Source organism: Lepidothrix coronata, unplaced genomic scaffold (genome assembly GCF_001604755.1).
Source record: "Lepidothrix coronata isolate B3197 unplaced genomic scaffold, Lepidothrix_coronata-1.0 Scaffold4, whole genome shotgun sequence".
Lineage (NCBI taxonomy): Eukaryota > Metazoa > Chordata > Aves > Passeriformes > Pipridae > Lepidothrix > Lepidothrix coronata.
The window spans coordinates 705,820-733,236 of record NW_016690184.1 but is presented as its reverse complement, the minus strand read 5'-3'; the positions used below and the strand labels follow the sequence as shown (position 1 = coordinate 733,236).

The 27,417-nt window shown below is 35.5% G+C and overlaps 1 protein-coding gene across 1 annotated transcript in view; it reads left to right on the top strand.

Moving 5' to 3' along the window:
* Positions 1-27,417, top strand: part of EYS (eyes shut homolog (Drosophila)) — a 784,118-nt gene that overhangs the window by 425,604 nt on the left and 331,097 nt on the right. Inside the window, exons 27-28 of the mRNA XM_017823913.1 lie at positions 3,181-3,305; positions 7,655-7,907. Coding sequence (XP_017679402.1) covers positions 3,181-3,305; positions 7,655-7,907 — 378 coding nt within the window. The remainder of the gene's footprint in view (positions 1-3,180; positions 3,306-7,654; positions 7,908-27,417) is intronic.

The window sequence follows — 27,417 nt, the reverse complement described above, 5'->3', positions numbered from 1 at the left end:
GTTAGCCAGAAGAATGACCTAGAGCTAGGTTTATTTTTTATGATCTTTTCTCATGTAACTTACCAAGCACTCAAGTAGGCACTGTTTAATGGCTAGGTAATTTAACTACTTAATAAAATAAGACTAAAAAAGAAAATTGGAAAGAAATTCAGAACATTTTAATTATTATTGTTGTTATTGTTAATAATAATAATGCTCTTATTATTATTGTTGCTGTAAGACGTATCATGCTTATGTCCACTGGCAGGGATTAAAAGGAATTTTTTTAACTATTACAAATAGAATGAAGAAAGGCACTTTCTTAAAAAGTGGGAGCTGTTTTCTTATGGTGACGTAGATCAACTAAAACAGAGCTGGTGACTTAGGAAAGTATAAGAGATTTAGCATCTATACAAAAGCAAAAGTCACAGTCAGCCTGCATTGTCACACAATCACAAATTTAATCTATTCTGGACTACTCACAGTCTCCTGTCATTTCTATTAACAAAAAGCCTTTTGGCAACATAAGTAGTATTTCTGGTCCATATCCATAAGCAGCATTCTGCTCCACATGTTACTATTAAATTAAGAATTTTATGAGTACCTACCTCTGAAACTTTAGTTTTTCAGTTTAAGTCTATTATTTACTATTGTACAGACCAACACTGCTGAATAATTTCTTTGATAGTATTGACACAAGATTTCTTAGTTATTATTTTAGAGATTATTTAGAAATATTCTGAATTATATTATTCTGAGTGATTCTATTAACTCCTGATATCTTCATGCACCTGATCAACTTACTTCCTTTGTACTGAAGTGTGTTCACCTTCTTGGTTAGAATTTACAAGTGAAAAGATCTTGCAAAACTCTCCTGAAGTCAAGTGACCATATATATATCACACTTTTCTGCAGTCTTTCTAGCAATCTGTTCATATAATTTCTATTCATACTTGTTCTACATTTAAAAAAAAGCACATAGGGAATTGAATAATAACATATTTAATTTTTTTTTCATTCTGAATTGTCCCTAGTGCAGTATGTAAAACTGCAAAACATATGTAAGAGATTTTTTTTTAAAAAAAGTGTGGAAGATATTGAAGCAAGAGTGAGCATGTGTGTAATGAGAGCCAATTTGACAGTTTATTCATTTGTTTAATTGGTACTAAGGAATGATACTCTGATATGTAAGACTTAAATCCAAGTATCTTTGGCTTACTGGAGCCTGATTATGTTTAGGACTAAATTGCTTAAAGCTTAATACTTTCATAGCAACTTTTTTAAATTCAAGGAGATACTCGATGATTCAGAAAAACTCTATACTCTTGATTTATGAACCAATGAGTGAAAAATTTCTGGAATTTGCCATACAGAAGGTCAAATTCATGATAATAAAGACCCCTTCTGATCTGAAAACTCAGAGTCGTGACCTATCTTCAGTACGATATATTTTTTTTCCTCTCAACATAGTCACACAATGGAAATTCCACATGGATTAAACCGCATGTCCTCTCACTCTACCTGGTACTGCGCATGACCATATACCCCTTCACCAATACAGATGACTTAAAAACTTAAAAGATGTGTTTTTTAGTCATTACAGTGCCTCATACAGAATACGTTGCCAATTTCAATTTTTTTCTCCTTTTTAAAGCTTATTAAAGTAATACTTTAAATATAGTTGAATATAGGCATTGAAAAATTGCTTGCTAGCCAAGAACTGTCACTGCTGCCTCTATGCAACTCTACGTAAAAATGTTTGGTATAAGTAGAAGAAGCTTCTCTGGGGCTTGGAACTCACTCCTGAAGCTAACATGTTTTAAACACCTTCCAACCCGAACATGAGCTGCCTTTCCTTTATATTCCATTTAAAAATAACATTTATTAGTAGGGGTGAAAAATATCTACATTATTTCTCGACCAGGAAAAGGCATAGTGAAAGAACCACATGCATTAAGAAGATACATAATTTTTATGTATCTTGCTTCTTTTAATTAATATGGTATTTGCAAATGTTATTTGAGTCTCTGAAACAGCTGAGAAGGTGAGAAGGTTACAGCTCAGAAAAGGAGTGAATCTGGAGAGGCCGGGGACCCTTTGGGAGGAATAGCTTTTTGGAAAGTTGCACAACTGAAGAAAGAGATTGAAGAAAAATTATCATCTGGAGATAGAAAGTAGAAATAGTTATTAAAAAATCTATTTGCAGGCTACTACTTTTCCCATATCATAGGTCTTGGATTTCTCTTCTAAGCTTCACCTATAGAAATATGGGGCTGGGATTGAGGATTTTTTGATCTGTAAAGGCAACTATGGGAAAGAACTTTCCACAAGGTAGATAGTCTGATATACTCTGCAACAGATTCCCTGTTGCAATTTAATAAAATGGAACAGGGATGGTACCAAGACAAAAATAGGAACAAGGCAGATGATTACAGCTTCCCAAAAACCTCCAGAGAACAAAGTGAAGCATGTGGTGACAGCATGTCATACCAGGAAAGGGAATTGATTTAGCTCTGACAAATGCATTCTGTAATGGATCATGAATTTTGTCAGCTATTGTCCCATAGAATAATAGATGCATATTCAGGATCTGTGGCTGCAGCTTCAGACTGTTCAGGTGAGGAAGCAGCATGGAGAGATGTAAACTCTATTCTAACAGCGTCTCAGGGAGCTCAAAAGCAACACCAGCAGCCATTGGAACTAATAGCAGGCACATGGATGAAGTCTTTAGCTGGGCAGGCAGGTAGATCCATTTGATGCCTGCTCAGAAGCAAAGGCTGAACAGGGGCAAGTAGATTTGTATTAGCTGAGGACTGCTAGGGGGTTTATGGATCTGTTGGGTTTTCTTTGTTAGTTCGTTTAGAAATAGGGAAATTTAATTGGAGAAAAAAACCCAAATCTGTACTGGGAGTATCAGGGCAGAAAGTCTGTGTTCTTCAATAACTAACCATATTTTACAGAATTCTGGGTTTGTGTTTACCTAGCAAATTTACGGCTTCCAGTTTGGCATAGCTTCCAAGGAGCAAGTTCAAGACAGGCTCAAATTACATGATCTAAACCACAGCTTCCGGATGAGTATTTGGCCTCTCATTTATGGGGTGTGCTTAGTGGTAAAGGAGATCTTAATAAGAAATGCATATTAATAAAATTGCAAGTAATCTGACTAATTGGGTTTGTTTTTCTTTTTTTTTTTTCTGACAGGATGGGAAGGCCTCCATTGTGAGTTGGATGTTGATGAGTGCATATCCAACCCCTGCATACATGGTATCTGTGTTCAGAAGGAACCTAGCTTTGGTTATTCCTGTTTTTGCAAGCCAGGATTTGTGGTGAGATGCTGAAATTTTTTTATTCTTTCCTTAACCTGATTATTCATTGTTGCACAGAAAATAATGTAATCCCTTTCTCTTTAACCTTACTCAGATAAAATTCAAACCTTCTGAGTATTTTGTAACACATGAAATCTTGCTGAGGGTGCACTCTGTCCTATCTTCCAGTACTGAAGACTTTAAGTAGTGCAGAACCTAGTATGAAATCTTGGGATACACCATTAATTATTGGCATCCAGCATGACTTCCTGCTGCTGATCACTAAACACAGCCCTTTGAGCGTGGCAGTTCAGTGTTTTCAGTCCCTCTCACTGTCCACTCATTCGCAGTTTGTCGACTTGTCTATGAGGAAGTTAGGACAGACAGTGTTGAAAGCCTCACTAAAGTCAAGATAGACAACATTCACTGCTTTCCTCTCATCCACTAAAGCCATTCATCTCTTCATATAGGGTTATCAGCTCGGTAAGGCACTTTCCCCTTCATAGCTCCATGTGAACTATTCCTGATCACCCTCTTGTCCTTCCCATACCTAAAAATGTTTTCCAGGTGTCACTGACTTTCTTCCCAGGAACAGAAGTAAGGCTGACTGGCCTTTGGTTCCCTGGATCTACCTTGCTTTTCTTGAGCACAGGACTGACACGTGCTTTGTTCAAGCCACCGGGAATTTTTCCCTGTTTCAGTGACTCTTTACCCACAATTTTGTAAAGTCTGTATTTTACCATAAAGGCTTGGTAGGTTAAAAATGGATTTTAATAATCTGACTAAATTTACTGACAAGCTATCCTGAGAAGAAAAAGACTATCTCATAAGAATGAATACTATTTTTGTAGGGTGCTTCTTACAGAGTACAATGGATACCATTGATACTTCCCACAGACCATAGCAGATTTTTGTCTTCAAAAGCAGATTGGCATTCAAAACAATGTCAAGTGATGATGAAGGATATATCATTGGAGGGACATGGTCTTTTTATGTGGAAAACAGTCAGACCTCAAGTTAAAATAATCTAATTTTTTTCTTTAAATATTCATACTTATCCTAAATAAACCACTGTAATTGAGAAGATCAGTTACACATTTTTTTAGTATTTTTGTCTCACAAAAAACCTTCTAAATGCCAAATAAAATCATCGGGGAGGAAGCTTAAAATCTATTTGTAGAAACTATTTTTTCAACTGATGCAAAATTTATTGGTACAAGTCAGTGTTGCATGACACTGTAGAGACCAAATTACAAGGATGGAGTCCAGAAGGAAGATAGATTCACTGTTAGTCAAATTACTCTTCTAAATATTATCTTGGCTTAGGGAGTCCTTGATTTACTTATTGCCAGAAGTTAGAATGGTGTATTTGGTGAGTTATCAGATATAAACTCTACTTGTTTTCTTACCCAAGAATTCATTAATAGCTCACTGATGACGAGGCTAGATAGATATTTGAGCCATGGGGGCAGCTTTTCTATTAATACATAGCTTGGGCATTTAGTGTACAGTATGTTGCAGAACAAGCCCTTACAGAAGGAAAAGTAGTAAACCTGTGAAGTAGCTGGAATTTAAGATGTATCATCTTTTGCTTTTATTCCATTATTCGTTGTTCCATCTTCAGTTCCTCAAATTCCAGTATGCTTTGGGAAGGCCACAGTGGAGAAAAAAAACATGGTGGGGAACTGCCCAGAAAAAAATTTAACATGCCTGTCTTCAGTGTGAAAGATAAGAAGTTGCATTCTAAATATTTCAAGAGATATATTTGTTAAGCTCTGATGGGGTTAGGCCCCTAACTATGAGTAAGTGTGGAGTAGAAACAATGAAATTCCCAGAGAAATAAGTGTTCAAGGAACTCCAGCTACAGTATGTTAGATAAATCTTCTATAGTCTTCTGTAGTCTATGTCTGTACTGCTACTTGAAGTATGGATCATATAGTATGGATCATGAAATCTCTCATTGATTTTGAGAAGAAAAGCATACTCGGTGGTATTTGACATAGATGTTTACTTTTTAAGTGAAAACATCTATAGATATATGACTACTTTTAAATACAAATCTGCACAAGCTAAATGATTTTAACTGCCTGCATGGAAATTGTTAAAGCATTTACAGGCACTTTCAATGCTATCAAATTTATCTATGACTATTTAATGTACCCTTCATGCACAGTGGAGGTTATCCACATCTGCTTTGTTTCTATGAATCATAAAATCATAATAAAATGCTCTTCACCATTAACTGTAGTAGTCATAAAAATGTACTAATCTGTCACAAGGAAACTAAGAATGAAACATAAATTTTATAGGATTAAGATTAAGAGTTTGCTCAAATTGATCATTTGTTCTATGTGTGGAATTAGAAGAGAGAAAGGAAGAAATGTGTGGAAACTGACACATAAATTGACCTGCTGTTCCTTTCTGCTTTGGAATACCAATCCAGTGAGTGATTGATATGGTTTGAAGCTAGCTCCCTGCCAAGTCTCCAAACCTTACCACCAGAAGTCCGTCCCCCCTCCCCCAACCTCGGGGAGAAGAGGGAGAAAAAAAACTAAGAAAAACCCGAAACGAGAGAGAACAACCAAAGTGAGATATATAAATATATTTGCACTTATATACAATTCCACAAGGGAAAGGGAAGGGGGAAGGGAAAGGGAACAAAACTAAAATAAAATATATAGATATCCCAAGACCCAATATCTAACAACTAAAAAGTTAGCAAAGAAAAAATAGCTCACTACTCCCCTGGGACAACCGAGAGTCGCTCCGGAACGATCACCGGCAACCTCTTTCTCCCAAGGTCGACAAGGCCTTACCAGGCCTCGCTCCCCAACACGGCAGACTCAACAGCAGGGAACCTGCACCTCCAAGCCGCCGGAAGGAAAGAGAGCGAAGGCCTCTCCTCCTCTCTTCTTATAATCTGGTTTACGTAAAAATCGTAGGGAATACTGGGTAAATCTGGACCCTTCCTTGGTTACAAACTGGTCACCAAGGAAGGCCTAGCCCAAACCACCACAGTGATTTATAAGGTGCCATGAGTATACCAGATAACCCATCTACTTCCCAAAACAAATTAAGAACTTGATTGAAACAAGCATGGATGTATCTAAATCATCAAAAACCGCTCAATTTATCCTCCTCTATTTTAAACAACAAATGATTTAAACTACTGGTATAAAAAGTAATTGCAGATTTTATGTCTACATTTTTGCCTGTCTCTCACTTGCCCCTCCTATTGTTTTTTAATATTATAAATGAATTTAATAGAGTTGACAGAGATCTCAGAAAATGTAAATTGTCTCAAATTCTGTGTAAATAATTAGTCAGCTAGACAAGCAAGACTAAACATCTTGTGTGATGGAAAGTGTGTAATGAGCACATGCCTCTTGAGCTCTAGAGAAGGCTTGGATCTTTTTACATGTGCCTCAGTTGCAGGAGAAGATTCAACTGGAAATTATGTCATGATGATATGTTGTCAGACATGTATGTCTTTCAGGGATGGCAGTGTGTGTATTTTAAATAGCTATCCAGATATCAGGATCCTTCCGGGACAGCTTTTAGCTCTATCTCTTCACATAGCCTATTAGTTTGTTGCAACAGAAGTGAAATAAAATGAATTCAGGCCTGACTTCAGCATATATTTATTTCACACTTCAAGAATACATTGAATTAACATAATTATTGCTGCAAAAGAAATACATTATTTCTTGCCTTTTTTTCAGACCACTGAATACGAACATTTTTAGTTTATTACTAGGAAGGATATTTCAGGCTTCCCATGAATTGTTAGTCTTGATAAAAAATAGAAAATGAATGCCTGGTCCAATTTGAGACTGCCACTACATTTTTCCTTTTCTAAACATTATCTCTGAGCATAATGTATTTGCAAGGTGCTGTGTGAGGATTTGGTAACAGCGGACAACAAAAAAAGAGCTACAATGTACAAAAATGAAAGGATATTAGTTTGTAAATCAGAGTAAACCATAGATTTTTAGACAGCTAAGTCCATTGTACAAAGTTTTCTTTAACTACATGCTAGCTAAAGTTGATTATTTTAACCAAATTTATTATTACTGTGACATTGTCCTTGATACTTGGTAATTACAAATCTGTGGGGAAATTATTTTTATTGATAATTTGTAATAGTAAATCAGAGTCAAAATAAAACTCTGTTAAAATTCAAAATATACATTATTAAATTAATTAAGGAATATTTTCCACATTATGAGGTATCCTTTCAAAAGTGTAAAGAGCTTAATACAGCGAAACAACATTTTAGAATCAAAAGAAAGCAATAATTTTAAATAACATGACTACGAAATGCAAATTGCTTTCAAAAATGGCTTTTTTTTTTTTAAACTCTCTTTCAGGGACGAAGCTGTGAGCTTAATTATAATGATTGTCTTATACAGTCCTGCTCCACTGGGTTTATTTGTGTTGATGGAATAAACAATATCACCTGTTTACCTACTATGCCCCAAAGCAAGAAAACTGTCACTGAAGTGGCCAGAGTGTTTCCTTCTGAAATTTTAGACAATGACCTTCCATCAGCCCTGGCTGTGTCCATGGAACTTTGGTCTAAACATGTTTCTCCCGATTTTCATACAGGAGAGGTGTCCCAAGGTAAGTAAAAAGAGCTTCTGAGCAATGCGTATATAAAACTTCTTTCCTTGTTAATGCTTTTAAAATAGGAAGAACATTGGAAATGTATTAGTTCTTCTCTTCTAGTTCACATGTTTTCTGAGTGCTTGACCAAGTGTGCTTTTTCTGTGCATCTAGATGTTTTTTCACTAAAAATATCTGAGACAAACCTCTCATCTTCTCTGTCATTATAATTGCTTGTAGTGATATTTCTGGGAAGCCAAAAAATTGCGTATCCTGTTATTTTGGAAACATTTGCAGAAAAATCAACAGTAATAGAAGCACAATATTTTATTATGAAGATTGTGCCTTCAATGTGGCCTGTCCATTTTACTGAAGATAGCATTATAAAGATAGCACGTGTATAAGACATCCTTTCAGTTTCTGAATTTTTTGTTTATACACTCTATAAAAGTGATTTCTTGTATAAAAAATTAAGCCAAAAGTCCCCTTTGATTTTTGTATGCGTTTTTTTTCTGGTTTTTGGGGTTTTTTAAATTCCGTAAATGAACTTTATTGAATGTGTGATTTTGGTACAGAATATACCTAAACTTTTGTTGCATTCTTAATAGGTAATATTCCTTCTTATGTAAGTAACGACACTGAGTGAAATGCAGTTAGCAAATACAGTTAAATCTGTATATCTTCCAAAATATTCTGAGGTTGTCAATGGATAACATTCGTAATTCATTAATTTCATATTGTTTCATAGTTGCAGTTTTATTTAGAAATTTTAATACTTCTGTCCTGAGCAGTACTATTTGTTCTGATGCTGGCCCTCATAAAGAAAATGAATAATGAGAATTTAGCATTTACTCAACTCTAGATGTCACTAAAATTGCTTCTACCCTTTTATTAAGAATGTGATTTGCGGTGTTGGGTTTATCTTCTATATAACGCTTTGGTATTGCTACCCATGTAATTTGCTGAAGATTTAGCCCATGGTCAAAGTTATTAATTTTTTTTTCTTTTCTCTTCCGTAAGAGGGTTTTTTTGCTTTGTTTGGTTTTGGTTGTCAGTTTTTTCTTCATTTTTATCCTTAAATGTCTGAAAAGGGCAGATATTTTCAACTGTGGGATACTTCTGACCACTCCTTTGGCTAAACTAAACTATGGATTAGGAGGACTGGTTGCCACTGGAGACTCTTCAACACTATTCAGGATAGCAACTTCAACAGGTGTTCTCTTTTCATGCTTTCTTAGTTCCACTGTTCAGGTCTCAGTGAAAAAAGTCTGATATCACACCTGTACCATATGGGCTACCAATACTTCCACAGTTCTAAGGTCAGTACCTCTTCCCCAGCATAATTATGATACAATGATGTTTCTAATTCATTCTTTAATGACATTTTCTGTTTTCACTACACAAGTCTCATCATTGGAGCAGCACCAGACTGTTGCTTTATCTGCCACAAACACGAGTTCAGTAATTACTAACATACCAAGGGCTGAAACAGAATTAAATAGGCAGTCACTACTCTCTTGTGAATCAGTTTAAACTGATTCTACAAGTGCAGCTTCCATTCTCTCTAGGTGGCCTTGAAAGCATCCTGTAAAATTGGCAGGTGTTCTGATTAGCATCAGAAGAGCAGTAGAGATTGTACAAAGTCCTTTAATAATTTCTCATTCCCCCACTAAGATATATATCTAAAACCAGGTATCTTCCCTTTGTTAGGTGGTCATGAAACTCAAATGTAAACATCTCTTCCTAGTGGATATCTGGCTATTACTACTGCATCATCCAAAGACTCACAAACATCAAATCACAGCTTCTTCGAGTGAGTTAAGCTAAATACGTGCAATATGTTCTATGATGATTAAAACTGATGAATTCTCAGACCGAGATCTGCATATTAAACAGTCCCCATTTTATGAGATGTTTTGGATGTACTCAGCTGGTACACAATAATGGGAGCTACTGGTGGTATTTCTGGGTATTTATTTTCCTTATTCATCAAAATAACATCAGCAAAATTCACAGAACTTTCATCCTTGTGTGCCATTACAGGAAATGCACACACATATCTAATTGATTGAACTGCTTGTTCTTTCTTTTCCTTCACAAGAATCACATGCTCATCTTTCATTGTTTGATTGATATGTGTAACTATTTTGCCTTCAAAGATTGTCTCTTTATAATTATCATTTTCGTCACTACGTCCTTTAAAGAGACAAATATAGACTTGACAAAATGAGTAGCTACTATTAAACAGCTGACAACAGGAAGTTCAGCAGTTACTGGAGGCAGAACTACATGATCCAGTTATAGAGACCTGTTATTCATGAAGCTGGGGTACTTTCTAAAATGTTCAGCTGAGTCGTGTATCTCAAGAACTACTTTTAACCCACAAAGTAAATAGTAGTTCTGAGTTCAAAACACATCTACTAATAAATGTAGGTGAGACTCTTAAAATGTTTTTGAAAATAATCTGATCAAGTATTCTTGATATATATCTTCCTACAAAAACTTCAGGTACAGACTTACTAATGGGTACCCTGAAAAGTTGTCATTTTTCCAATCTCCTAGTGATGAGATATCCTACTTGGTTTTATTGACACAAGTTCCATCTGTACAAACAGAAATTTATAAAATTATAGTGACAGAGAATTTATCTTTACATACATGTTATCCTATTTCAAGTTCTACCTTACAAGTGCGTTAGCAGTATTGTACTGAAACATGACTGTTGTGCATGATAAAGAGCTTCTCATGAGTCTAAACACTGTCTTACCTAAACTTCACAGTACATCTACATCAGATTCAGTTTCTGGCCTTTTTCAGTTATGTGTTGAGTTTCTTGTTTCTATTCAGACAACTTTTTGAGGTTGTGGAGTGCCTGTCAAAGCTGCCAGGAGCTTGAAAGAGATTTATTGTAATCAGGTAGCAGCCTGTTCAATGGATATGGCACCTGCTGCTGTATCTGACACAGGTGGCTATTCTTCATGTTCTGCCACATAGGCTACTAGATCTATATAGAAGCAGGTTGGAGGCTGCTATAATGCTGACAAGGCAACCAGTAACTGAACAGTTTCACTTCACTGCAGTAATCTTTTCAGGATTTCAGGTGTAGCTTTCATCACACTTATATATAAATTCAGGAGGTATTTCTATGGTTACAGTATATAAGTACATTTATTAGCATTTTTGAATGCAAAATAGGAATAGAGAAAAATGTATTTTCAGCTACTGAGATAATATTTTTTTCTATATAGTATAATTAACTTGCCCCTTCTCATTCCAAAATGAGACAGATAATAGCTGGATTTTTTTTAAAACTTTTGTAAAAACATTGCAACATTTTGGAAATAAGTCTGGGAAATTAAAAGAACACAGAAAAGCTTACAAATTCTAGAATTAAATATTAAGGATTATTGACTGGTTTGGACTACATTTTTAAGCTGTATTTTTATAAAGCGAAATGAATACCCATAAAGCAAAGGAGCGGTTTTTTTGACTTTTAATTACTTTTCATTTTTTGCTTGGAGGTTTGTGGTGGAAAAAAATCACTTTATATCATTGATTTAAATCATATAGGAAAAAAACAAAGTAGTCTAGACCATGAGAGATATGTATGAAGGTGCCAAAAGACAAATAAAACATTTTTCTGGATTATAGAATAATGTTTGGGTTTTTTTCTGTGAATGCTTGTCTACATAGGTTTCATTCTTGGTATGCATGCACAGGTACACAGATCAACTTCTTAGTGCCAGAAGAATACTGTGCCTGTACTCATGAGGTCAAGTTGTCTGAGCATACCACTGTGGATTCCCAACTGATCAAGATACGACCTAAAAAGTCATATTTTCCGTGGCTGGATTTTTTTTTATTTTTTATTGTAGTGAAAAGAACAGATGAGGAAGAACAATGAATCCCCAAAAGTAATACTTGCCCTTGTTTTGATGCATAAGCACATATATGCCTTATTTAAAGGAGGAAATAGGCCTATTAAAAAGCCAAGTGAGAAATGCTCTTGGATGAATAAGATTCTTAATACATTGGTGTATCTGCAGTAGAAGAAATGTGTCAAGTTGTTAAATCTGATGTATGCTTCTATACTTACTAGATCTGGTGTATTACTTAAACTTGGGGAAAAAATACTGATGATCCACCATAGATAACTTGCACTCTCTGAAAGTTGGATACAACATACTTTTCACATAGTTTAAGATTCTTATTCTCGTCTGACAATAAGTACATACATTACAGCGAGTTCTAAGAGAGTTCAAAATAGCAAGGACCCCTCTTCTAGAAAGACCTCTAGTCTAGAAAGGACCTATGAAAGATGGGACATATTTGGCAGAAAAACATATGCTTTGGTCCAGCCTCCAGGTATATATTTCCACTGCCATACCATTACTTGTGGCAAATAACGTTTTGTAAATACATTTGTTCTGAGAAAAAGATATGTTTAGAGTTATAGAAATACTTTCATGTGGCCAGTTTTTAATAATATGGAAATATCTGTTAGCACTCTGCAAAATTCTGTATGCCTGTTTAATAACCCAATTCATAATATGACCATGCTCATGTAGATGTGAATATTCTCCCCGTCACAATGATAATAGTGAGTTTTGAGTTTCGAAAGCTCTTCAACAAGAAGATAGTAAAAAAAAAAACAAACAAATCTTTAGAGGTAGTTTCCACAGTTATCCAAAGATTATGAAGACATGTAATGATTTGTTCACTTGGTACTTCTGAACTAGATTGTAATGCTACAATGTATTCTATTACCAGCTTGAAAAAATAAGCCCATTTTTAAAAATGAAGGGCTATTTGGGTAAATTTGGTCTGCACATTTACAGACCACTTCTGTAGTAGTGGCTTCCATACAGGATATCCAGAAGCAGGAGTAAGTCTAATGAAAATGCTGAACAAGACAGGGAACCTAAAGACTCAGAAAAGGCCAAGGTGCTTGGTGCCCTTTTTGTCTTATTATTTACAGGTAAGACTGGCTTTTGGGAATCTCTGACACCAATAAAAAATTCTGGAGCAAGGAACGCTTGTCCTTGATGAGGATGAGATGAGGGAACATTTAATAAAATTGGGGATACATGTGCCTTTTGGACCTGAAACAGTGGCACTCCCACAAATGCTGAGGGTGCTGGCTGTAGTCATTGTGATGGTTTCCTGATAGTCTTTGAAAGCTCATGGTGATCCGGAGAGGTTTCTGGTGACTAAAAGGAAGCATATGCTTCTCCTGTATCCAGACTCACTTCAATTCCTGAAAAGAAAGGAAGAGCAAGGAGGTGATTGGGAATAGATCACATGGGGCTATGAAGGGGAAATAGTGCTATCCTAGTTTTGTTTGAGATACAGTTAATTTTTGGTTTGTAAGCTGATACAGTGCTGTGTTTTGAATTTCGTATGAGAATAATGTAGATAACACATTGATGTTTTAGTTGTTGCTAAGTAGTTCTTACCATAAGTCAAAGAAATTTTCAGTTTCCCATACTTTTCCAGGAAGGAATTGACATGTACTGAAATGCAGGAAGTTCTTTTTCTTTTCTTTCTTTTTTTTTCTTTTTTTTAATTATTTTTACACTATTAGGGCAGTCAAACATTGGAACAGTTGCCCAGAGAGATTGCAGAGTTTCCATCCTTGGAGACATTCAGAAATGAACTGAAAAATGCCCTGAGCACGCTGTTGTAGCTGACCCTGCTGTAGAGCACATGTGGTTAATCAGATGAACTCCAGAAGTCCATTCCAACCTCAGTTATTCTGTAATTCTGTGATACCCTGTAATTGTCAGGAGACAAATGCTTTTCAGACATTGTTTATAAAGACTTCTGTGCAAGTATCTAGTTAGTCACCAAGAGTGGGATTAATCTTACTTGTAGATATCCATTAGTTAGTCTGTGTAAGTTATACCACTCTGTAGTAAGTGAAGAGAAATGGTATCATCTGCTTTAGACATCTATTCTAGGATGGGATGTAAGTTTTTTCTCCTTTCCTCAATGTATACTATTCTTCCTCTTTGTACTTTTGGTTTTGGCAAAGGAATTGAATATTGGGTCAACTTTTCTGTTCATGTAATGTATGTGGATGATGGAACTCACAAAGGCATTTGAAAGACCAAACCAGTAGAACCAGATATCAATATTAACAGTACATCTCAGAGAAATTGAAGCTAGTATACAGCAGCTAAATGAATTTACTTCTATTACTTACGGAGAAAAAAATTCATTAAACAAATACTTCACTGAAGTGGATTTTCATCCCTCTGTTGAGTCACATACTTCCACTGCCTAAAATGTCATCAATATTTCATTATTTCCTTTAAGACTGCCTAACATATGAAGAAGGTTCTGAAAATATTATTAATAATACTCAAATTGTCACATGCTACAGAGCTCTTAATATGCAGTATCATTTTGTTTAAATTTTGCTCTGCAAAATTCCAAATTTTGTTAAGATGCTGTTAGTTAAACACTCTTAGCAGAAAGCAAGATTCAGAGTTTTGGTTTTGACACTGTTTGCCTTCATAATGTAATGTTTTTTCAACTTTCTCCTTTATCAAGTTCTATTTAATTATAGGAAAACATATACCAGGGTTTCTGAAGAATGTTGAGATTACATGACACTTTTTGTCTAATTCTGCTTTATCATATTGAACTGTGTACGTTGTATTCACTAGATTTTTCATCACTGTCATGATACTTTTAAACTCTTGTCTTTTATCAGTTCTGCCAGACATATTATTATTCATCCCATTTTAGTTTCCCTGTTCTCAGTAGCTGTAATCACATGCTGTTTTTAAACACATCTTGTTATATCTGCTACATCAAGGAGGGAAACACTTTTAGCATAGTGAAGTTACTGCCTATGTAGGTTAACATGGAATTTCATGCAAATTGAATGCTTTGAACCCTGCTCTATTATTTGCAATATCTTTGTAACTTCTAGAAGCTTGAAACTGGTAACTTTCCAGACCTCTTTCGCAAGCAGTCATTCTCTCTAGAGCTCTGGTAAAGAAGATATAGAAGTGTTAATGCCATCCTGGCCTGCTTCTGCTTTTACTTAAGTGGAACCTGCTGCCCTGCAGGCAAAAGCATTTTGATAGTCTGTAACTTCTAAGTGCTTTTCTTACTCTGACTGCTTTGTGCTCAGACTTCTAAGCAAGCCAGATATATAGGCAAATGTATAGGAATTCTAGTAAATATGTCATAACAAGAAAAAGGTTTAAAAAATTAAAATTAACCTTTCCTTTAAAAACTATACATAATTTTATATTTTCTAAGTTCCTATACCAAAATGAATGTATTCATGGGAAATGGTTAGTGATCTGCTACCCCATACAAGTCTGTGGGACCAGAGAGGTTCCACCACAGGTACTGAAGGACATGCTCACCAAGCAACTTTCTGTCATTTAGAATCATAGTCATAGAATCATAGAATGGTTTGGGTTGGAGGAAACCTTAAAGATCATCTAGTTCCAGCCCTACTGCTTTGGGAAGAGATGCCACTCACTAAATCAAGTTGCTCAGGGCTGCATCCAACTTGCCCTTGAACACTTCCAGGGATGGGAAATCCACAGCTTTCCTGGACAACCTGTTGCATTGCGTCACCCTCTGAGTAAAGAATTTCTTTCTAATATCTAGTCTAAACCTGCCTTCTTTCAATTCAAAACTATTGCCTCTTGTCCTGTTACTGTCTGTCAGTAAAAAAAAAAGTCCCTCTCCCTCAATTTTAAAAGCCCCCTTCAGATACTGGAAGGCCACAATGAGGTCTCTCTGGAGCCTTTTCTTCTCCAGGCTGAACAATTCAAGCTGTCTCAGCCTGTCTTTGTAGAGAGGTGTTTCAGCCCTCTGATCATTTTTGTGGCCTCCTCTGGATCTACTCCAGCAGTTCTACATATTTCTTGTGTTAAGGACCCTGGACCTGGATGCAGCACTCAAAGTGGGGTCTCACAGGGGCAGAGTAGAGGGGGAAAATCACCTCACTCGACCTGCTGGCCACTCTTCTTTTGGTGCAGCCTAGAACGCAGTTGGCCTTCTGGGCTGTGAGTGTACACTGCTGGCTCATGTCCAGCTTTTTATCCATGAGAACCTCCAAGTCATTCTCTGCCCATCTGCTCTCCGTCAGTTCTTCTCCCAGTCTGTACTTATGTCTGGGATTGCCTTAACCCAGGTGCAGCACCCTGCCCTTGGGCTTGTTGAACTTCATGAGGTTCCCATGGACCGACTTCTAAAGTTTGTCCAGGTCCCTGTGTGTCATCTGCAAACTTGCTGGGAGTGCACTCAATCTCACTGTCAATATCATTGATGAGGATTCTGGAGAGCACTCTTCTCTGGTGGTGGGGGACACCACTTGTGACTGCTTTCCACATGGACATTGAGCCATTGATCAAAACTCTCTGGCTGCGTCCATTCAGACAATTCCTTATCCACTGAGAAGTCCATCCACCAAATCCATGTCTCTCCAATTTGGAGATAAGGATGTCATGTGGGACTGTATCAAGGGCCTTACAAAATTCTAGATAGATGATACCTGTCATTCTTCCCTTGTTGACCATTGCAATCACTCCATCATAGAAGGCCACCACATTATCAGGCACTATTTGCTCTAGTAGAGATGTGCTGGCTGCCTTGGATCACCTCCTTGTATGTGCCTTAGCACATCTAGAAGGATCTGCCTCACTATCTTCCCAGGCACAGAGGTGAGGCTCACCAATCTGCAGTTCCACAGGTCTTCCTTTCTTCTTTTTTTGAAAATGGGAGCATTGCTTCCCTTTTTTTCCAGTCACCAGGGACTTCACCTGACTGCCATGACTTTTCATATACATTAATGAGTGGCTTGGTAACAATATCAGCCAGTTTCCTAAGGACCCTGTCTGAGAAACTGAAATGGTTAATGGCTTAAACATTGTTAAGATCACTGAAGCCCACTCCCTACCTGAATATGCCTCCTGGATTTCAGGGTATTGGACTGTGAGTTAAGCCTCCTGACAGGAACTTGAGATAAGATAAAGGTAGTATGAGATCTTCCTAATCATCTCAGGTTTAAGGTGAAGTAAACAAGACTGGGAGGAGGTCATAGCCCACAGACTCATTCCCACACTCTTCCCATCATGTGAGAGACTGGACAGTTAATGCTGATGGCTCAAACAATCAGCAAGGTGCTTTGCAAACAATGTGCAGAGTGGTCTTGGGATGCTGAGGATGTGCACAACCCACACCTCAGGCTACAAGCTGGGTGTTAAACAAGACAAAGGCAAATTCTTGGAGGCAAGGTAGTGTTTCTTTTCCATATCAATTGCAACCAGTTCACCCTTCCTGCTTATCAGGGAGGGTAGACTCTCCTTGATCTTTCGTTTCTATGTATTATGTATGTACATCTACTTATAGAATCTCTTCTTTTTATTCTTCGTGTCCCTTGCCAAGTCCTGTTCCAGCTTTGCCTTGGCTTCCCTGACCCCATACCTACACATTTGAACTGTATCCCTGTACTCTCCCCAGGTCACCTGTCCCTCAAGTTGCACCAGGGGAGGTTTAGATTACATACTGGGAAAAACTTCTTCATGGAAAGGGTTGTAAAGCATTAGAATGGACTGCCAGGGAGTTGATTGAGTCACCATCCCTGGAGGTATGTAAAAGAAGTGTAGATGTGATGCTTGGGGACATAGTTTAATAGTGGACTTAGCAGTGTTAGGTTAACAGTTGGATTTGATGGTCTTAAAAGTCTTTTCTACCCCCAAAAAAATTCTATGTTTCTATGAATATAGTGATATGTAAAAACCTACATTTGTAAATTATATATATTGTATATACACGTACCCTGTTGTCTATAAGGCTTGTAAAATACACTCAAACACACAGAGAAATGTCCATACACGTACACATTCCATACTTCTGATATAGACAAATATGTTCCTCAGTACCAATACGAACAGGTCTTAGTTCAATCATACTGAAAAATAGTTTGTCTATTCTGAAAATACTGCCTTTTAACTTCCCTTCATCAAATATTTAGTTCTAAGGTCAACAATCCTTAGTAACTATCTCACAAAAATTCTATATCTGTGTAGAAAATGATGTTTCTTTTCTGTTTAAATATTGCACAGATATACAAAAAGTCTATCAACATTTGTTAATGTCATACTTTCAAATCTGTAATCTGGTTTGTCATAACAATACAGAATGATTTGAAAATTTCAGAGGATCACTTTCAATCTGTTTTTTTATATGAATCTCTTTTGATATAAATGAAATGTTGATAGTGGAGGCAAAATGGTTTCTCAGGTGATATTTCTAATTACAATGAAATATGGAAAACACATTTCAGAACAAAAAGAGGGAAGGAATTTTACTCATTTGAAAGAAGTATCACAATGTAATATGTGACAAGTCCTCAGTCTTATAGCATCTATGGCCTATTTATAAGAAAATGGGATTGACAAAGTGTGAAATAGTGGTTTATATATCATATTATATAAAAAGTTTAAACATGTAAATGAATGACAGTTCACAGACTGTAATGGTTAAGTCCACCCTGATGTATATAACATCTAATGAGCCTCTTAGTATTGTAACATACACAATATTGAAAACATTTACACTGTATCTGAAGAGCATAGAAGTGATGTTGATCAGGTGATGGACATTAGAGCCTTCAGAGAAAGTGAGGTTAAAGAAAGCATACTCCTTTAGTAATTTAATGTTCCTGACATTCCTTCACATTTCCATTTATTTTATTATGCACTATTAGTCAAATGAAATTGAGAGCAATTAAGCCAGTCTGTTAAAATTAGGTCACCTCATTTTAATTTCAGAAATATTTTACCTTGATTTTTCACTATTTTTTGCCTTTGTTATCAGCAGACATAAAAACCATAAAAATATAAAGCTCAAAAAATATAACAATCATAATGACTTCAGGCAATATTTTTACTAACCATTTTAAAAACTGCTATGAGAAACTAATTCACTGTATTTTGTAATATCTGGCTGTAGAATATACTGACTAGTTTCTTTCCACAGAAATTGACAAGGAGACTTTTCAAAGAGTTTGCATACAAGGATATATCTATAATGAAAGCCTTTTTTCTGATGATTGTGATTTGCAGTACTAACAAATGCTTTGTATAAATGGCAAAATAAATTATTTAGTTGCAAAAATATATATACTTATTTTATATATATATGTATACACCTCTGAGATATATATGGATATACTTATGATATACATATGATAATTATATCTCAGCACAGGAAAGACATCAACCTATTAGAGCAAGTCCAGAGGTGGACCATGTAGATGATCAGAGGAATGAAGCATCCCTCCTCTGAGGAAGGGCTGAGAGAATTGGGATTTTTCAGCCTGGAAAAGAGAAGGCTTCAGGGTGACCTAATTGCAGCTTTCCAGTACCTAAAAGAAAGAAGAGAGAATATTGACAAGACCATGTAATGACAGGACAAGGGGGAATAAATTCAAACTGAAAGAGCGTTGATTTAGATTAGATATTAAGAAAAAATTCTTTACTGTGGGGGAAATGAGACACTGGAACAGGTTGCCCAGAGAAGTTGCGAATGCCCCATCCCTGGAAGTGTTCAAGGCTGGGTTGGATGGAACTCTGAGCAACCTGGTTTAGTGAAAGGTGCACCTGCCCATGGCAGGGGATGGAAACTAGATCATCTTTAAGGTTTCTTTGAACTCAAACCATTCTATGATTCCAAGATATTTGCCAAACATATAATGAGATTAAGCTTTTAAAAATAATGTTACTATTTTAGGTAGGATGTCGTTGTTCTAAGAAAAAAGGTGTTATAGATACTCACCTGTGATAAGTTAAAATTCCCTTTTGAGTTAAAAACTATATTATGCCTTCTAACCATCAAAAGTGTTCCAGTAATATTTAAACATTTTCTAGACTTGGCAATGTCCATCTGTGCAGAAGTTCATTTTACTTGATATTCCCAGTTATTCTAAAACAGAAAGAATTTTGATATTGGAAATAAAATTCTTGGCATACTTGCCAGTGAAAGCAGATTTTGAGTTTCAGGGGTGAAGAAGTCATTTGAGAACTATATCTATGACAGTCAATAGCTCCTGTCACTTAGAGTTTCAAAGCCAGTGGGATCCATGAGCGGCATCTTCTCCTGGGACTGATAAATTCTTGATAACATCTTCTGTCTTTGAAAAAATAGCACTCTAGGAAATTTTCTACAGGCATAGTTAACATATGATTGGGAAAAACAAACAAACAAACAAAGTAACAACCTCCCCACCCCCCAAGAAAATAAGCTGAACAGTACAAGTATTTCTGAGATAGGGAAGTTATTATTTTACCAGTAACTCAAAATATTTTTCTGGCTTTGTTAAAAATGCATTTTATGTTAAGATTTTGTATATATTGTTTTAATTTAAAGACATTTGAACCAACTGAACTATATAGCATTTTAGCTAACATTCATCTGCATAGACAAGAGTACAGTTTTGAAATTCTTAAAATGTCATTTGTGTGGTTGGTTCTGAGGAGCCTAAAAAGAGTAGAATTAACTTTATTTGAAGAATAGCAAATGAAAGATATGAGGTATTCCATGCAGCTCACACTTTGCATTTACATTTTGGAGCAGTTAGTGCAATTACTGAATTAATTATGCTTTGCTCTTAAACTCTTATTTTTAATATATTCAAAATAAATCATAATGGTCAACTTCTATGGTAATGGAGAATTTTAGAGTCATGAGAACCTCCTACTAAGACTTTCTTTTGTTATTTATTTGAAAAACCTATTATTTGTTATAATATGAGAAGTATCTCAAATGCACAGATTGCTCTTCAAACTTACTGTTACATGCCCTGGAGTTAAGTTATCCTTAGGGATGATTTAGCAGCACTCAGAGAGTGTAAACACTGTCACTTCAACTGTTCCTTTAGCCTAGTCAAGGAAGTAAATATGTTCCCATATGATTCCCTCAAGTGAGTAACTCCTCACCAGCAGTGATAAGGTCTGATAGTAACTGGACCAAAGAGAAGAGTACAATACAAGGGTTGCACCATTGGATTCTAACGCTAAGTCTCTAATCCTATAGCTGAAAAAAATTGTTCAAATTCTGAGCAAACTTGACTTATATTGAATTTTAAGTAATGTGAATTCTCAGACTACATCCTGCTAAGACAAATTAATAAATATTTAAGGAAAAATAATTATTTTCCTTTGATTGGGATCACCGCTTGCACAGACATCATAGTAAAATAGAGGAAGTGTAGGCTAAACATTATCTATAAGTCTTAGTTTTGTTCTCAAAACAGTCATATTTGTATAGATATAAAGAGGTTAACATGGTTTTGAAAGTAAAAGAAGGAAAAAAAATCTCCTCAAATGCTGTGATATGTGTTTGCATTGGAGGCATCTGTAGGATTGGGAGACTGAAAAGGTAAAAACCTTTGACATGGATGGGTGGGGAACACTGCAGGGTCAGGACAGGATAAACAAAAGTGTGTGTACAGTGAGATAACAGGGGAAAGGAATCGAGCAGAAAACTTGATCGAGAATGTGAGATATTGAGGATAACATGTTTAGAAGCAAGACCTGAAATGGTACAACAGGTTATGGGCCCTGGAGAAGACTGCAGTGCCTGTACTGTTCCTGGATACCCTTCAATTTCTGTCAATGTATCAATCTTAAAATTTTCCATATTTACTCTAGTGGAAGCAAGAGCTAAATACCTTCTCATGAGCAAAGCAGTAGTCCTCCTACTATGTGTCATGTCGGCTCACTATTTTACCCTCTCATTACCTCAAATTTTAACAGGCTTGTAGAGTTGTGATCAATGGTGGATTATGCATCTCAGACCTTTGACATGGGATTTGTCTTGTTTCAGGTAGCTGGTAAATCTTTGTGTGCAGTTATGGGAAACATAAAATGACTTCATAAGCCAATCCTATTTTTTCCTTTAATGTCACATGGGTCACTTTTGTCATAAAGACTAAACTGATTACTCAATACTCTTGAGATAATTGTTCCTGATTAACAGTAAGTTGCCCTGTGACATGGCTTGGCCTCCTAGCAATTTTTCATGCATGGCTATTCTTTTTTATTCTTCTTGAAAAGAAAGGTGCAACACATTTTTCACTGTTAGTAAGTATACAGTGTGGAGCTGGAGCAATTTCTCTCTTGTCTTTACTGTCTAAAACCTGCTTCAGAAATTAGAGGTACCTTAAATACCTTTATACACCTCCTTCCTAGCACTGCCTGTGTGTGTACAGTACAGTATTAAACAGTTGTACAAAACAGTTGATGATAAATGTCTGTTTGCAAAAGAAAAAGGCTATGCTTTTTCTGCACATCTAAATAGGTCAAGAATATATCAGATGAAAAATGTTTTATCTTTCTCATTGGATGTAAAAAGCTGCTCCCTATCTAAAGGTTGTAACTTACAGCTTTTGGGTCACTGTCGTCTGTGTTGTGGGGAAAAAAAAAGTGGCTTAGTCTCACTTGGCATAATTTATTGCAAGGGTTCTTTTTTACTTCCAGGCTGGGCAGGTGCAAACATGTTAATCCCTACATCATGATTTGCACTGTAGCAAACCTTCATATACTCAAATGCCAAAGAAACTCTGCCTTTTAAAGTATCACAAACATTTAACTATATGGCAATTCAGTCATTGTGTATATCACAAGTCATTGTGTGTATCGCAAGCCGGTTTTGTACTAGTAAATCTGAAAAATTAATTTGAGAATAACTGTTTAGAACTATTTAGTGTTCAGAATCTACTTAGTATCTGAATAAAAGAGTCAGGAAAGTTTGGAGGCAATAAAACGTACTGAAGATGATCACTTTAGAAATGTGAGTTAAAATCTTATCCCTTCTTTCATGATATAAACAGGAATGAAAATATTTTTCCTTACACAAAACATCAGTTCTGTTCCAATGTAGTGCTTCTATCATAGATAGCATTGTGTCATTAGATGCTTGAGCATGTAGTTTTTGAACCAAGTATTTTCAGTTTCTCCCGATTTCCTTGTTTTCAGTCTGGATATTCAAATATTGATGTTTTTAACCTGAATTTGGAGAATTCACCAAGTACTGGCAAACACTCTAGTATATAACAATTCACCTTAATTGTTGGTGACTACTGGGTGTTCCTAAGAGAATACCAATATTGATGTAACAGTTTTATTCAATCTTTTTAATGATATTTTAGAATTGTTAAACAAAAGGGAGTTAAATGTGCACAGTGCAGCAGCACATTTAACAGTTTTTTTAATGTAGACTAAGAATACTCATTTAAAGTATGAAATAACTGAGATAAAATAATATCATAAAGTAAAGCTTAAAAAAATTCTCTAAATTATCTTCTGTGGGTCTGGTTTTAAAGATCACATCTTAAAAATTGCAGTATATGCAGTTGCATAATGAATTTTCCTACTTTTTTTCTTCCTTTTGTGTACAGAAACTGTCACTTGCATCCTTGTTTTTCTCTAACCTCCTTAGAGATAGTGTCTTCAGTAACATTATTTTCTCTATGTCTACGACCACCTAGTGCCACATAAGAATGTGGATCTGGAAAAAAGTTTAAAGATCATTGTACTTCAAGTTATAATTATGAAGTATGAGATATCTTTGCCTTCAATATTGTGCTTATATCACATCTATTTCTGTAAAGGATGGAATTTTACTTAATGAACACTTTTCATAGAATCATACAATCATAGAATATGGCGAGTTGGAAGGGACTCATCAGGATCATCGAGTCCAAGTCTTAGCTCTGTGCAGGACACCCCAAGAGTCACACCAAGAGTCACACCATGTGCCTGAGAGCATTGTCCAAATGCTTCTTGAACTCTATCAGGCTTGGTGCTGTGGCCACTTCTCTGGGAAGCCTGTTCCAGTGCCCAAACACTCTTTGGGTGAAAAACCTCCTCCTGATATCCAACCTAATTCTCCCCTGACAGAGCTTCATGCTGTTTCCTTGGGTCCTGTTAGTGGTCACAAGAGTGAAGAAATCTCTACATCTTGGAAACAGATGTTTCAGCTATTCTGGAGCTTGTGGCTTCTGCAAACCCTTGTCATATAAGCAGAATATATTTCAGACCTTTGTAGAAATATCATGGCTTCCAAATCTGAAAGACAGTCAGCCTCTGAAACTACAGAACTGTTCCATATATTTGGCATTCCAACATGTGTTGCATCTGATTAGCCCACCTATCTCTTAATGAATCCTCATAATTTTTAGAAGAGGGAGAATAGTATTTTTTTAGCCACTCTTAACTGCAGCGTTTAGCTATGTTTATAAGACATCTGATATACAGGCTTCACATGATTACTAGATCTATGTGAATGTGGTTACAACAGAGGTTATTTTGGGGCATAACAGATTTATTTTTACTAAATTCATAGTATTTTGGAATTTAAAATCTTGAGTTTTGAAACTAAAGAAGAAAATTAAGAATTTCATTATTAGGATTAGAAAATATTAATTTACTACATTTTTAAGTGGTTTATATTAAAAATCCAGTATATTAAAAGGGGAAAGAAGTGAAGGGATTTAAATTTTTCCCCGTGTAATGCTTTGAAGCAGATAGATCTATTTTTGTACTTATTTCTTAGGTTAATTCTTCTATTTAAAATATGTAAATTTTTTCTTCTAGTAATAATTTACTTTTTCTATTCCTCCTTTTTTCTTAACATCAAATGTAAAAAGGAAATAGAGCACCTATCAGCGATGCTCTGGTGCTGAGTTATGTTCCTGACCACCTCTAAAATCGTGAACCATTAAATCTTACAGTTTTTATTTAAGACTACTGGACAGCCATCATGTTGAAAGATAGTTTCCTGTTGAAGATGAAAAAATAGAGCCAAGTTCTGTAATACTGACTCATCCAAAATCCCTTAGTTATGTGAGCTTTTCACTGTAACTTAACTGAATTTTTTTCCACCTTGAATAGTCTGTCTCAAGATCAAGTAAAGTACTATTAAACTCTATTATTTATTTTATCTTCACTTAAAGGTAGTAGCTTCAGAAATCGCATAAAACAATATGTCATGGCAAGCACTTGGCAAAATTTCAGAATTTACACTTCTATGTGGTCAATAATCCAGGTGATGAACCTTAGTAGCTCACATAAATAAGAATGTAAGAATGGTTTTGTTATAAATTCACCCTTCAAATTTTTGTCTGTTTTAAGACAGCTTATTCACATTAGCAGCGTGGTCTACATATTAGAATTACCAGCTCCTAATTCAAGAACAAAACCATCTGAATATTTTTACCACTGTATTCAGTGAGAGTTGTATCTATATTGAGTATGGAGCACTTCAGCATAAAGTCACTGTGTATTACTTTAGCTTCTCCTACAGGCACATTGTATCTTAGATAATCAGTTAGATCATTTGTTTCAGTTATTCTCCCACGAATTAGTATGGCTGGTCAGGAATTGGCACTACTGGCATAGAAACAGTATGCACTGAATTTTGGTTTAGAATGAAACATACTGTCCTCTAAGTCTGCTTTATCATCTTTGAGACCACAGGAAAGAAATGGCAATGGACTCTCTTCCAGTTTAACTTCATGCCCTTTTCTCTTCAAAAGTATACTAACACACCTGATACAGTACTACAGTGAAGCACTGGAAAAAATAAGTTGTTTAGACATCTTGGGACTGATAGAAATTACTGAGTTTTCATAAAGTGAAATGCTGTTGCTTTCCATCTTTTGAGATGCTTTGTGGTATCCTAACACATTTATGGATCTTGAAGTCTTGGAAAACACTATGAATTCCAGCTTCCCAACTTCTGAAAGGAGTTCTTTTCGTCCTTGCAGTTTTTTATAATTACAGGTACAGTATTTTCTATATTTCTCCTGGATTTTGGAGATCTTTCTTTTTTCAGTTCTTAAATAAGTGTCATTTATTTGTGTTGCATGTATATAACTGTGTACAATGAATGCTGGAAACATACAGCAGATAAATGTAGATGGGGATGTGCTTTTAGGGCAGCAACAGTTCTTTCCCTTTGCATGTTCTCAGAAATGAAGATAGCTAGAACCTCCCTTCTTTATCAAAGCGGTAGTAAGGATAACTACCTTTACATTAAGATGCACTTCCTAATAAAAGTAAAATATTTGCAGCCACCTGAAAAAAAAGTCATTGTAATGTACATTTCTCAGTAACTGCTAGCTTGTAACTATTCAATCAGCACTAATAAGAGAGTCAATAAAAGCACAGAAATGAGAGAAAAATGCATACATATTATGATCTGCTGTTTTTCATTTATAAATAGTTTTGTAGTCAGGTCTCTCTTACATTTTAGAATGATGTTTCTTTGTAACAAGTTGACTTCACTAAAATATTTACTTAGAGTTTAACATAAATGGTATAACTGTGCAGAAGTGTGACTTCCATTTAACAGGTAAATAAAACATTTCTTGAAGGTACAAGTACAAAAACCAGGAGTTATTTTAATTGTTGTGATTATTTATAATATACTTTTAAATTTTCCACTTCCCATCTAGCAAATAAATAATATTCTGAGAGTGAGTTTTCTTTCCTGGAAGTCTCCCTTGTAGTAAGCATAAAAGGTTTATTGTTGCCTCCATTGTTACTGTTGTACTCATTAATTTTTTAATTTTATATTTTGGATTCTTCTTTCGGTTTTCTGAGCTTCTTTTGGTCTGGAACATATCTGTAACACCGGATATAAGCAATGTTCCCTTGAGCTCATAATGCTAACAATAAAATATTACTTAAAATCCTTTAGCAGAAGAATCATCTGAAAGGCAGGGTATCTCTTTTTATTCTTCAATGTTATTATAAGACTACATATAAATACATAAAAATGCTCATATTTGTGTAGGTATATGTTTCATAGGAAAGCAAGTCCTTTGTATAATCTTATAAGGATTTGCTAATGGGTGTAAATGCTTCCTGTCATGAACTTGATTTTACTATATCTTCAGCTAGCTCTTTGTGTTTTGTTACATCAGTTTTAAAATCTTTATAGGCTCTATGAGCTTTTCTGTTAAAAATGTAGATAATTTTTTAATGTATATTATATATCAATCTTATACACTTTTTTCCAAGGCCTTGGAGGGGGTAACTAAAATTTGTTTTTGTCAAGTGTAATTTTTTAAATAAGGAAAAAATCACAAAACAAAAACAGTTGATGTTTCAGTGAGTTGTAGTTAGACAAGTATATTTCAAATGATTTTTACCGAAGCACTCTTTTTGCTTCTTAAAAATCATTGCTGTTATTGCTGTAGCAACTGCTGAAAGTATCATGCCCTGTTTGCAGGGTAAGCAAGTGTAGGTCACATGAATGATACAAATGTTCTTGGACTTAATTTGTAAAAGCTGTTTAAACACCCATTTCACTGAACTTCAGCACTATAAACCTTGTTCTGTATGTTTTAGAGCCATTAAAGCTTAATCCACTACATTTGTAATGGATGATTAATCCTTGTTCTTTACTAATTTCAATTGAGAACATTTTAATACCAACGCTTACTTCAGTGAAATAACTGTAGTTATACTAATAAAGCATTAACTTT